Consider the following 12,691-nt stretch of genomic DNA (forward strand, 5'->3'; position numbering starts at 1 on the left):
GGCTGTAATCTGTATCCTTCTGCTGAAATAAACAATGATCATTAAGCAGTTTCCGTGAGTTCTGTGAGCCCTTCTAGCAAATTATCAAACCTGAGAGTGCTCTGGGGAGCCCCTGAACGTACAATTGGCAACAGAAGCAAAGGTGGTCTTAAGAGACACACCTGAACTCTGCAGGAATCATATAGTTATTACTCCATGAATGGCTTCTCTGATCCAGTATTAGGTTTCTGAGATCCATTCATAATGTACCTTGTAAGGAGTTTATTCACTTTCATCGCTTATGCAGTAACAACGAACTGACCATTATTTACTCACTCTACTACTGATGGCCTTGTTATTATTGAGACCTAGAAGGACAAATAGAGAAATTCATAATCATAATGGGAAATTATGATATATCTGTTGCAACTTATAAGCAAACAAACAACATTCCCCCCAAAAAAATCAGTAAAAAATAGGTTTTTATTACACAATTAAATTAGATTTGACATCATTCAATACCTAAACTCCTGTGGGCTTTCTTTGGGAGTTAACTGTAATAGACATTTTCCCCAAATGCTTACTATATTCTTATAGCACTCAAGAGCTCTGTAAGTATTATTTAAGCTAATTTCATAACAACTCTTCCAACTTTATAGCTGAAACAACTGAAGCATGGAAAAAATCAGGGAATTTGTCCAGAGTTCCACAGCTTAACAAAAAAAAAAAAAAGGGGGGGGGGGAGACCAAGAGTTCAACTTTAAATCTGATACAAGAGCCAAAGTTTTGAATTCCTATGCTATTTTCTACCTGTTCTCCCATTAATTTTGGTATTTTCATCTTCCTTGAAAATCATCTATTCCATCTAGAGTTTAAAATTTATTAGCATGAGTGCTCACTTTGGCAGTACATATACTAAAATTTATTAGCATGAGCTGAACTTCAAATTACGATGTGAAGTCCTAGAATTTCTATCAGATTAAAACTGCTTTTTAGCCCCATATTTTTTCTTTCCATATCATAAACCTTATAAATTCATCTGGAGGGAACAATTATAACAATTATAATTATAACCATTGTCTCACCCAAGACCTATTGATCACTTCTGGTTTCTGGAATGTTGATGCTTGAAAACAACTTATCACAAACAGTAACAAGAGATACAATCGTCTGGGCATCATCATTCATGGAAAGCAATTTCTCTCAAAGTTGTCTTAAGCATTATGACTATAAAGGCAATGCATGCTGGCAGTTATTTACAGAAGTACTTTCCTTTCCACATGATCATTTGACCTATGCTTAACTTTCTACCTTTGTTCCTCCTAGAAACTTGACCTAAGTTAACAGAGTAACTGTGACATATTTGTAAGTAAAAACTGCTGATCGCACCCAGACTAGAACAAACTGTGAATGACTAGAAATACCCAACGGTGACACGATGGCTTTGACTATATGGGCATAATTAGGTCTGGCTGACAATTTTTACTTTAGCTATTTAAACAAAGGAGTTAGTACAAGAGCATATTGGGGCTGCCTATAGCACCCAGTGAACGCATTTGGGAGACCAATGAATTCTTGGTAATGAACTACTCAGGATTAGTGGTTATCTCAGCCCCTTAAATATAAATCTTTTGTTTAGATACAACCTCTCACTCCATTTTGCATTTTCCCCATGGCATTTATCACTACCTAGCACATAGTATCTATTTATTTGCTTATCGTTTGTCCTCCTTCTACAATGTAAATTAGAGGGCAAGAGCCTCTGTTCACTGCTCCACAACCAGTGCTTAAAATAGTAACTAATATATAGGAAGGGTTCAATGAGTATCTGTTGGATGAAGTTCCTACTAAGGTATAATTATTATCTGATGGACTAAAATTTTACTGAGCACCTACTATATGTCAAGCCCTGTGAGGTGAGGGCACAGAATGGTTATCATCTGTGATTTTACAGAGTTCACAATCAAAGATAAAACTTCACAAACAGGATGCCTGGGTGGCTCAGCGGTTAAGCATCTGTCTTTGGCTCAGGGCATGATCCTGGAGTCCTGGGATCGAGTCCTGTATCGGGCTCCCTGCACAGAGCCTGCTTCTCCTCCCTCTGCCTATATCTCTGCCTCTCTGTCTCTCATGAATAAATAAAAAAAAATCTTAAAAAAAAAAACTTCACAGACATTTCTCTACTGACCAAGAATATTTTCTTTATTAAAATGTTATATGATTACATTACCAAGACTCTACATGATTTAGTTCAATTAGTAACATTTATAGCAAAAAAGTTTATCTTCAAAATATTGTATTCTCACTCCGGGATCCCAAATAGTCACAGACTTTTACAAACCATCCCCGTTCCTCCTCATTTAGGAGAAGTCCACTTTTATGGACAAAAGGAAGTCAGCGTAGTAGCAGCCTGGATGCATCCTAATTAATCTCTACTCCCAAATTTCTCTCAGGCGGTCTCCTTTGGCACTTTTCCACAAGTTCTCTCTTTAATGAAAAAGACAGTAAATCTCATCTTTAAAAAAACAAGCTGAGCATTTCTTCCCTGTATCTATGTTCACAGAGATGATCAGACCTTTTGAAGAATCACACACCAGTTGCCCTGATCATAGTAGCTCTGCAGGATGCTGACACTGTTCAGAGTCTGGCAGGTGGCTTCCAGCTCTCCCTCACAGAACACGTGGTAGTATCGGTGAAACACAGGGCCTGGGTCATGGGCTCCGGCTGGATGCCCAGGCTTGCCTTCTCCAGGGTTTCCCTGATGGTGCCAGGGAACCAGCAAGTCTTGAGAAGGAAAGGAGGTCCTATTTGTATGAACAGGCATCTTAGCATTAGTGACTGTCCTTGCCTTATGCCCTCCCTCCGGGAGGTCAGTAACAGAGGAGACACAGCACTCGGAGTCTCGACTACCTACATTAGGCACCTGCTCCACCAGCAACTCTGGCATGGCTGTATCACTGCTGGTCCCCTCTTCCTTTCCTTGGCTAACTCTATTTTCTCGAAGATACTTGGATTTCTTCTTATTATATTCTTGTTCCATTGCCCAGACGTAAACAAGTGCCTGCCCACCAGGTCTCAGGAGCCGAACGAGTTCTTGGAGAGCCGCCACTCTACGTTCCTGGTAGAAAATACATTGTCCTTTATCAACCAAGAGGAGATACAGAGAGGAAACAGGATAGTATAACTGACGAGAGGGCTGTTTTTAATTAGGATGAACAGCAATATAAAACACAAAAGAAAAAGAAAATTCTGTTCTGTGATTGAAGGGAAAAAGGTATTAAAGAAACAGGGAAAAGAACATTTTTATTTGCGTTAATAAAATAGACATGGAGGGGGATCCCTGGGTGGCGCAGCGGTTTGGCGCCTGCCTTTGGCCCAGGGCGTGATCCTGGAGACTCGGGATCGAATCCCACATCGGGCTCCCGGTGCTTGGAGCCTGCTTCTCCCTCTGCCTGTGTCTCTGCCTCTCTCTCTCTCTCCGTGTGACTATCATGAATAAATAAATTTAAAAAAAAAATAGACATGGAGGGTTTTCTTCTTGATTTCATTCTGAATTCACTTTAGGTCATCAGGTGATGCCAGCACAGGGCAATCTATAAAATTACTGCTTAGATTAGGGGAGAAACCACTGACACACAGGAAAAATTAGATTCTTTTTCTTCTTGTAAGAAAAATATGAAACATTTAATTCACTTATTTTAAAATTAGAAACATATGTGGCTAATTAGAAGCATGAGTAGCAGACTACTACCAGCTAAATACCTGAATTTTGAAAAAAGGGAAGGATGGGAAAGAAGGGAACCCAACCATTAGGGAGGCAAGCAAGGGGCTGAGGAAGGCAGAGGGGAAACAGAGGAGCTTGGAGGCCAAGGGAGTGGGCAGGAAGCCCAAGGTTGCTGAGCCCCCACAGCCCGGACAGCTGAAATGTAGGGACCCTGCATGCGGGGAAGCCAGGAGAAGATGAGAAGACTCAGGGTAGCCCAAGGGTGGAGTCCACGAGCTTCTGCGGGAGCACCACTGCCCTGCAGCCCCTCTCCAGGCCACATGCCTTCTCATCAGAGTGAACAAACCTCAGGATGACAAGGAAGAGAATGGTAAGGAAGGAAAGAAAAACTAAAATCAGGTCCACCGCGGTCACTTCCACAAACATCTCTCATCACCTTAGCTATAGGTTCTTGGAGAGAGAGGCGATACTCACTGCTGTTGAAAAATGGTGAATCACAGCAATGGAGATGCAGGCGTCACAGGACCCGCTGCACAGGGGCACTGCCAGCGCGTCACAGACGAGGGCCTGGAAACACCGCTCTCTGCAGATGTCCACTAGCTTCTGGCTCCGATCACAACCAATCTGTAATAAAGAAAAAGAAAGAATTGCATAATATCCTGTTTAAATGTCAAGAGAAATTACAAGCAATGGGTTTATTCATTAGTATAAGTTATTAGATTTCACATTGTGAAACAGTGCAAGGTTGTGATTTTCTGCTCCTGCAGCTGGCACAAGGTCATATCACGTGCTTACAGGGCAGTGTTGCTAGTCCTCACAGGCATCAAACTGAACTCAAATTACTGAATGGAAACAAAAGGACTAGAGTAAAGATGACAAAGGTGGAAACAGGAAGTCCTAACTGGCATCCCAGTGGATCACCAACCAGAATCTAGATCTTTTTGTAGTATCATGCGTATAAAAATGGAAATTATCCCATAAACACAGACCTTCAGATTTTTGTGCAGAGTTGCAGGTGTCTCCTGACATGACATAAACTGTACTGTGATGGCCCAGATAGCAGGAGGACAGCTGGGGTTTTGCCTGCATTTATTTATTTATTTATTTATTTATTTATTTATTTATAAATTTATTTTTTATTGGTGTTCAATCTGCCAACATATAGGACAGCTGGGGTTTTGCCTGCATTTATTTATTTATTTATTTATTTATTTATTTATTTATTTTTTAATAAATTTATTTTTTATTGGTGTTCAATCTGCCAACATATAGAATAACACCTAGTGCTCATCCCATCAAGTGCCCCCTCAGTGCCCGTAACCCAGTCACCCCCACCCCCCGACCACCTCCCCTTCCACCACCCCTAGTTCGTTTCCCAGAGTTAGGAGTCTCTCATGTTCTGTCTCCCTTTCTGATATTTTCCACTCATTCTGATATTTCCCTCTCATTTGCCTGCTTCTTTTTACTTTTCAATATATTTTATGTACAATTGTGGGACCCAGGAAATTTAACAAAAATCCCCTACCCCTGGACAAGCAGAGCAGGACTAACTCCATTTTGTGCTACACCTGCCACCTCCTGTATCACCCCCACATGACCTGCTTATTGCTTAAAGTGCTGCCCCACCCTAGTCAAGCTGCTGGGCACACCCTAATCAGAAATCGGCTCATAACAATGTAACTCTGCCTTGTGCCCGCCAAACCTATTCTGACCAAAGTAATAGGCCAGCTCAAATGGATACTATAGGGTAAGATGTAATTCAATCGGCCACCTGCATGTGGACTGACATGACTATGCAACTTTCTGCATATCCCATTGGCCACTGGCCCCTATAAAGCTGCTACGCCTCTTAGTCTCGGGGTCCAAGTCCCTGCTCCGCTGGTATACTTGGACCCAGGCTCGAGCTTGTAAATAAACCCTCGTGTGTTTGCATTGGTGTCGGCTCCTTGGTGGTTTCTTGGATTCGCGATCTTGGGCACAACACAATCAGAAAATAAAATCCCCAAACAATAAAAAAGTAAAATAATTTATTTCATTTTTTAAAGCTATTGAGTCTTGTTCTGCTAAATTTATACCTAACCTATATATATCAAGAATAAAGTGATGAATTCAAAATTTGTCGAACGCTATTTAATTGAACTGTTTAGTCAAATGCAATCGCCTTGAGGGAATAGCCGCACCCCTTCCTCCCCTCCAGGCAGGGAGGCCTCACACACCTTCCACACCACCTGGTGTGTCTCCTCTCTAGCTCTGCTGGTATTTTTGTACACAGTTTTGTGTTTAATCCTGAGAGTACCATATGCATGCATGTGCACATGTGTGTGCGCAGGTAGGGAGAGAGCACTGTACAATGTGCACAGGTAAACTGAGGGAGGGCTAGGAGGGGGAGGGGCATAAGAAATGTTAAATCACTAATAATTATCCCCAGATATTTCTTAACTCACTCTGTATGAAATAGAGAAAAAGAAATGTGATAGATTTCAGCAGACAGAAGTAGCCACCTCAAGTCTGTATCTACTCATTTGAATTTTAGATGCAGTGAACACTGATTATTAGGTTCCCTCAGTCTATGTGAGAATAAAGAATACGAGTCTTCGTGTCAAAACAAGTCTTATTAAGTTAAATCACACTGCCATGCTAGTCATACTTAATAAGAATTTGCTCAATTTCTAACTGGCATTAAGCAGCTTCTATATTCTATCCTAGAGCTGCATTAATTTTTGAAGTATAATAAAAGGTACTAAGCTAGAGGTAAAGTATAGCGATGTATCTTTGATATATTTTAAGATGAGAAAGTACGAAGGGCCTATTGATAACAGTGACACCATTCCCAATTGCTTGCCATCTTTACCTACGTAAGATACATAACTGGCTCATTACTTTTATTTTCATCCGTATTCTATGCCGCTAAGCCAGCAGTCACAATATTAACCTGACAATACCACTCAAATAATATGTGTATTACATTTCGGTGGTTGCTACTTTTTTTTTTTTACAATAAAATTCATTTCATGGAGTCAGAAGTTTTGTCAGATTGTTATAAATCTTACTAAAAGTCTAAAAAAATCCAACTTAACTACAAAACAAATACCAGGACATAGTGCTCAACAAAGAAGGGAAGTTATTACCCGAGAACCACAGATACAGCAGAACATGGAACACAGAAGCCAAAGCAAACAAGAGGAGATCCCTTCCTTCTGGCTGCCAGGCCACCACAGGTACCTGTACGAGTGCCTCTCTGCGCCAATGAGACCCACAAAGCAGCAGGTCTGGTGCAGACACGACGCATGCCTGGCTCAGCACCTTCATCCTGTGCTCACCCTGCCCAAGTCTTTCATAAGCTGCAATCAGATGGTCACTCACTTCCTCTCTCCCCATTCCTATTTTTCACTTTCCTTCAGCCTCCGTACCAAGGATACTACCCAATATCTGAGGTTCTTCCTAATCATGCTGCATAGTGTCAACAGCATGAGAAAAGGGCTTGTTGATAAATAAGATTTAGAAGCACTCACATTTATTAAAGGACTCACGACAAGCTACATAATTCTGTACACTGGATGGAGGTCAGGGACATAAAAACACACACTGGTTAGGCTTCAACTGTATACTTACACTCCTTTACAATTTTTAGAATCTTCAACAAAACACGAAACATGCAATTCCAGAAGGACTGCTAAAAATGAAAAAACTTTCACTCTAGTAATCAAAGGTGCAAAATGCAAAACAAGGTTTCATTTTTCTCCTAGTAAAGTATCAAAAATACTTTAAAACCAAAATGCGCTTTGGTGATGGCGGTAATAAAACTCGCTCTCAAAGTGCTGGTGACAGTACAAACGGGCCCCACTGATTTTCAAAAGCAATTTTGCACACTGCTTTTTAAGGAAGATAAAAATGTTCATGACTCTTTTTGTTTTTTAAGTAGGCTTCATGCTCAGTGCAGAGCCCAACATGGGGCTTGAACTCACAACCTGAGCTAAGATCAAGAGTCAGACACTGAACCAACTGAGCCACCCAGGTGCCCCAGAAATATTTACAACTTTTGACCCAATAATTGTTCTTCTAAAAATTCATCCCCCAAAAAACTATCCAAAATATGAAAAAAAGCTAAATGGGCTAAAAAAAAAAATTGCCTTTTACTGGAGCAGCCACCAGGTATGACAGCAGATTCTTTGTATTAATAACCTCAACCCTGACACACACTCTTGAGTTATCTGTTAACACACGGCAGACGCAGAAGACTTGTCTCACCACATGTAAGTAATCTGCCCCAAGTTAGCAGAGGTAAGTGGTGGGACAGACTTACACCCAGGCTTTCTAACTCCAAAAACCCACATGCTTCCTTCCTTCCTTTCTCACTCCAAAAACTCACAAGTTTCTCAGAGTAGGTGCTCATTACTGTGTTATGTATACTAACTCCACACTGAACACAAGGAACCTCGCAGAGTGTTATAAGGTCCAGTAACTATGTAAGGGTACATACACATCATAGTGGAAATATGAAGTGATACGGAGTCATCAAGTTGCATGCATACTTGTGATGATATAAAGCTGCTTTATTAGGGTATTAAGACTATAGGCAAACACCTTTCCGTTTGTCCATTTTCCGCATTGCAACTATTTTTATTACTTAAAAAACAAAACATTTTAAAAACTGCTAAGAAAACAAACAACTGTAGGGAAATCAGACTGGCAGTAAGGAGTTCAGAGCGCAGGGGAACAGGCAGACAAAGCCAGTCACGTGCAGTGAAAACAGCCCCCTAAAGTCTTGAGCTAAAGTCTGGCCTCAGCAATAACCAGCTGAACAACCTAGGAAAGGCACTTAGCTTCTGTTTCCTCATTATAAAAATGCCTACATCTCAGGGTTGATAGGAGAACCAAACAAAATGATGCATATTAAATACTTCCTAACCACAAAGGACTATGCAAATGTTATTATTACCATTTGGAACAAAGGGTGGACAAAATCTCTCATCCTGGAATCTAGATACAAAGAGAAACCTATGTATCCTCAAGAGAAACCTATGTATCCTCAAGAGAAACCTATGTATCCTCAAGGTATGTCATTCTGAGCTAGGGCCCACCCATTGTGAGTCTGTCCCATTTCCTTCAAGGTTACAGAACACAGCACTGTGTCTATTTCACTTTTCATGTGAGAAATAGAAGGTGAACTCACAGGTTTGCTCCTCACCATTCAACAAACCATCAATGAGTTTCCATCATGTGCCAAGTAAGTGAACAAATGAGACATGATTTCTGCCACATCTAAGACAACAGCAGCTGTTGTCTGTCACCAGAGCTGGCCGTGAAGTCTCTCTCAACAGAACGCCAGACTATATGGACTCTGCAGCTGGAGAGGAGGTTCTAGTACTTGTCCTGACATCAGATAACCTTGGGCCTGTTGTAATGTGACCGAGCGTCCGTTCTCCCATTTGTAAAATGGAGACAGGAATACCAATCCCACACACTACATGAGAAAACAGAACACAGCACTTAGCACACAGCAGGTACCGGATATTCTTAGGGTCTTTCTGTTCTCTCCTTTACTGGGATAGTCAACAGTCAAAAACCAAAACAAAACAAACAGAAATGTACAAAAGAGTCTTATGAAAACATTATCTCCAATTCTTATCACTATAAATAGATTCCTGGCATTATTATTATACCTGTAATCCCAACTATTTACAGCAACCAACAAAGTCCCTAACACGTATTAAGTAATGACTTATCTACGAACCACATTCAGAGTGAATGTGGTCTGAGACCAACGTACAGAATAATCACTTAGTGAGTGAGCCATGCTGAGGTCCATACTATGTCATCTACTGTTGGTACTATTATAAAGGTAGCAGTCTCTTGAAGGCATAAAGTCTTTGCTTATAAAATTTACCCCTGAAAATAAAGACAGCAGCCAGTGTTGATGACAGAAATGAGGAGTAACTGAGGACATCTAAAAAAGTGAAAAGCAGCTGATAAAACTCTCTCTGAGAGCCTAAGCTAGTATTTTAAAAATATATTTTGTTAAGGAAGCGGGTAATAATGATAATCATAGTTTTTAAAATTCTGAGACAATCCTACATATGAATAACTCGAATGAATGTCTCAGGTCACATTCCCTCATGAGTATCAAAAAATGCACATTTTTCAGTCTCAAAGTCAGCTGCTCAAAATACACTCCAATATATAGACTGGAGCTTCAGCAACTTCAAAAGGCAGGCTTCCCGTTTATCACATGTAATTCCGTTTCTGGTATAATGAAAACCGTAATTCCAAGCAGACAAGGAGTTTTCATTCCTCCACTGAACCAACACTTACTGAGCCTTCCCAAGAGGCTAGACACTGCAGTAGGCTCTATGAAGAGCAGAGAGGAAGCAGTACACATGGACTCCCAACCATAAAGTGAATATAAATTATGGGAAGGGACTATACTTGTGATTTTCTAATTCTATTAAACATATTCCTCCTTGAGCAGATTCCGATTTTTTTTGCTCAGTTTACCAAGAAATCATTTTTTTCCTTCGTAACAGGATGATGCAATCCATAAGACTACGTCAGTGTCGTTGACCTCAGCCTCACTTCACTGTCCTGAGTGCTGCCTGACTCGACAAAGCTGTGGGTTATCATCAGGGAAGTCCAAAAGCAGAGCTCACTGGGAAACATTTTGGATAATACCTTAAGATGAAAATATCAGAGGATGTCAATTTGATTTTTAAGTGGCCCATCAAAACTCACTTCTTCCACATTAACAAACCTAACTCATTAGACCTTATTCTTTATAAACTAAAATTTAATTGTAAACATGATGATAATAGGTGGATACTAAGGTCTTATCTTGAATGAAAAGCTGTGCTTTTATCTGTCTCAATGTACAAACTGCCCTCCCTCAGGTGCAAGAGTGACTTTCTTCATGGAGGTACAGATTATTGAGGACGAGATCGAGATGCAGAGGATGCGCAGTGGGATGCACCCCAGGAGCCCGTGAGCGTGGGCTGCTCTTACTCTCCCGGCTATGCTCCTTACTCAGCTCCTCCTGCCCCGAATCTTGAAAAAGGGAAGCTTTAGTCCTCCCAAAGCAGCCAGGACATGGCTACCTACAATAATGCCCTAGTGCAGGGAGAATGTTCCACTTCCCTGCATAGCAGGAAAAAAGTGGACCTTAGGCAAGGAAATCATAGCTACTGGAAAGAGAAATTTGGCAGGAGAAAAAAGTAGGTTCAAATCCGGGGCCTCATGCTGTGACCTAGGTCTCAGGGTTTAAGCTATTTTAAGCCTTAGTGTCCTCCACAGTAAGACACCTCAAAATAGTAACCTTTATTTCTTCCTTCTAAAAGAACACCATATGTGGCATCAGAAGCATGGGTTCAAGTTCCAGTAAGTCCCCTAATTATATGACAGCAGGGAAGTACTGTACTCCGTGAGTCTCAGTGGCTTCATTTCTAACAGATAAAAACATCAGCTTTTGTGGGACCCAGGAAATTTAACAAAAATCCCCTATCCCTGGACAAGCAGAACAGGACTAACTCCATTTTGTGCTGCACCCACCACCTCCTGTATGACCCCCACATGACCTGCTTATTGCTTAAGGTGCTCCCCCACCCTAGTCAAGCCACTGAGCACACCCTTACCCGAAATCGGCTCATAAAAATGTAACCCTGCCTTGTGCCCGCCAATTCTGACCAGAGTGACAGGCCAGTTCAAATGGTCACTATGACTGTGCAACTTTCTATGTGTGTTACAATCCCATTGGCCACTGGCTCCTATAAAGCTGCTACGCATCTTAGCTTCAGGGTCCAAGTCCCTGCTCCGCCGTGACCATACTTGGACCCAAGCTCGAGCTTGTAAATAAACCCTTGTGGGTTTGCATTGGTGTCAGCTCCTTGGTGGTTTCTCGGATTCACAATCTTGGGCACAACACTCTAACTTTCTCATACTTAGGAGGATCTAAGTAAAGACAGTGGCTTCTAGAAATATCCCTTCTGGACTGTTAAGAGCTTTATAAACATAAGATAGTCTTACTGATAATCTTAGGAAGCAAAATCTAAAGGGAGGGGAAAACACACACACACAGACACACACACACTACAAATAATGGCACACATGACCACAAATTCTCAGGAGAATAAAAAAAGGAATAGGAGTGTTCGTTAATTTTCCATCTGTTGGTTATAACTTTTCAGCAATGACCTAAAAGACAGCATTATGTCAGGAGGCAGGTGATAACAATGTAACAAATTAAGCAAAAAGAGAGCCAGAAACAATGACTTGCCATATATAACTCCTTATTGACACCAAGATACTTTCCATTTCCACACCCAACATCGGCCACTAATGAACCACATGGCAAACTTTTCAAGAACTCCACAACGCGTGGCCATGGAGTATGTCTCGTGCTGCTGAAGTGCTCAGCAATCTCTTCGTAAACTCGATGGACATAGTCTTGCTCCAGCTGTGAGGCTTCCCTAGCACTCTCGGGAAATGATGGAGGGGTCTCCTTCATCTGGCTGTCACAGACCAAAGGGTAACCTATAAAAAAATAAGGGAATATAAATCTTTCATTTTTATCCAAGTGATTCATAAGGTATCACGTCTTCTTAAAAGAACAAGCAAATCAATGCAAATTTGGTAGCTAGGGATATGCAGGCTCTGATCTATCAGTTTAAAAATAGCTCTTACCTAACAAGTCCAATTACACGTGTGAGGGGTCTAAGTAACAAGAAGGGGAAACCATGTGCAATAAGACATGACTGCAATTTTGCCTTATCACGCAGGTGGATTTTTCATAGTGAGATTAAGGGTCCTTTTGTTTAGGGAGGCATCTCGATGGGTCTGGCCTAACCAGAAGGAATTTAGCTGAATTAACACAATTTAGAGTTTTTCTCTTGGTGAGCAAAGAAACAGAAGTTATGGGGCCCTAGGACTATTGGAAAAACAAGCCCCAGGAGCAAAGTGTCATTTGGTAATGATCACGAGCATTTAATGAAAACACTTGAG

General features: G+C 41.1%; 1 protein-coding gene across 2 annotated transcripts in view; it reads right to left on the reverse strand.

Annotated features, from left to right (window-relative positions):
• Positions 1–443: 443 nt before the first annotated feature.
• The window catches only part of ALKBH8 (alkB homolog 8, tRNA methyltransferase), a 57,067-nt gene continuing 44,819 nt past the window's right edge, over positions 444–12,691 (reverse strand). For both annotated transcript variants that reach the window (XM_077893317.1, XM_077893316.1), the window contains exons 10-12: positions 11,967–12,223; positions 4,178–4,327; positions 444–3,097 (exon numbers count right to left, since the gene is read on the reverse strand). In XM_077893317.1, coding sequence (XP_077749443.1) covers positions 2,549–3,097; positions 4,178–4,327; positions 11,967–12,223 — 956 coding nt within the window. In that variant the 3' untranslated portion in view covers positions 444–2,548. The remainder of the gene's footprint in view (positions 3,098–4,177; positions 4,328–11,966; positions 12,224–12,691) is intronic.

Source organism: Canis aureus, chromosome 3 (assembly GCF_053574225.1).
Source record: "Canis aureus isolate CA01 chromosome 3, VMU_Caureus_v.1.0, whole genome shotgun sequence".
Lineage (NCBI taxonomy): Eukaryota > Metazoa > Chordata > Mammalia > Carnivora > Canidae > Canis > Canis aureus.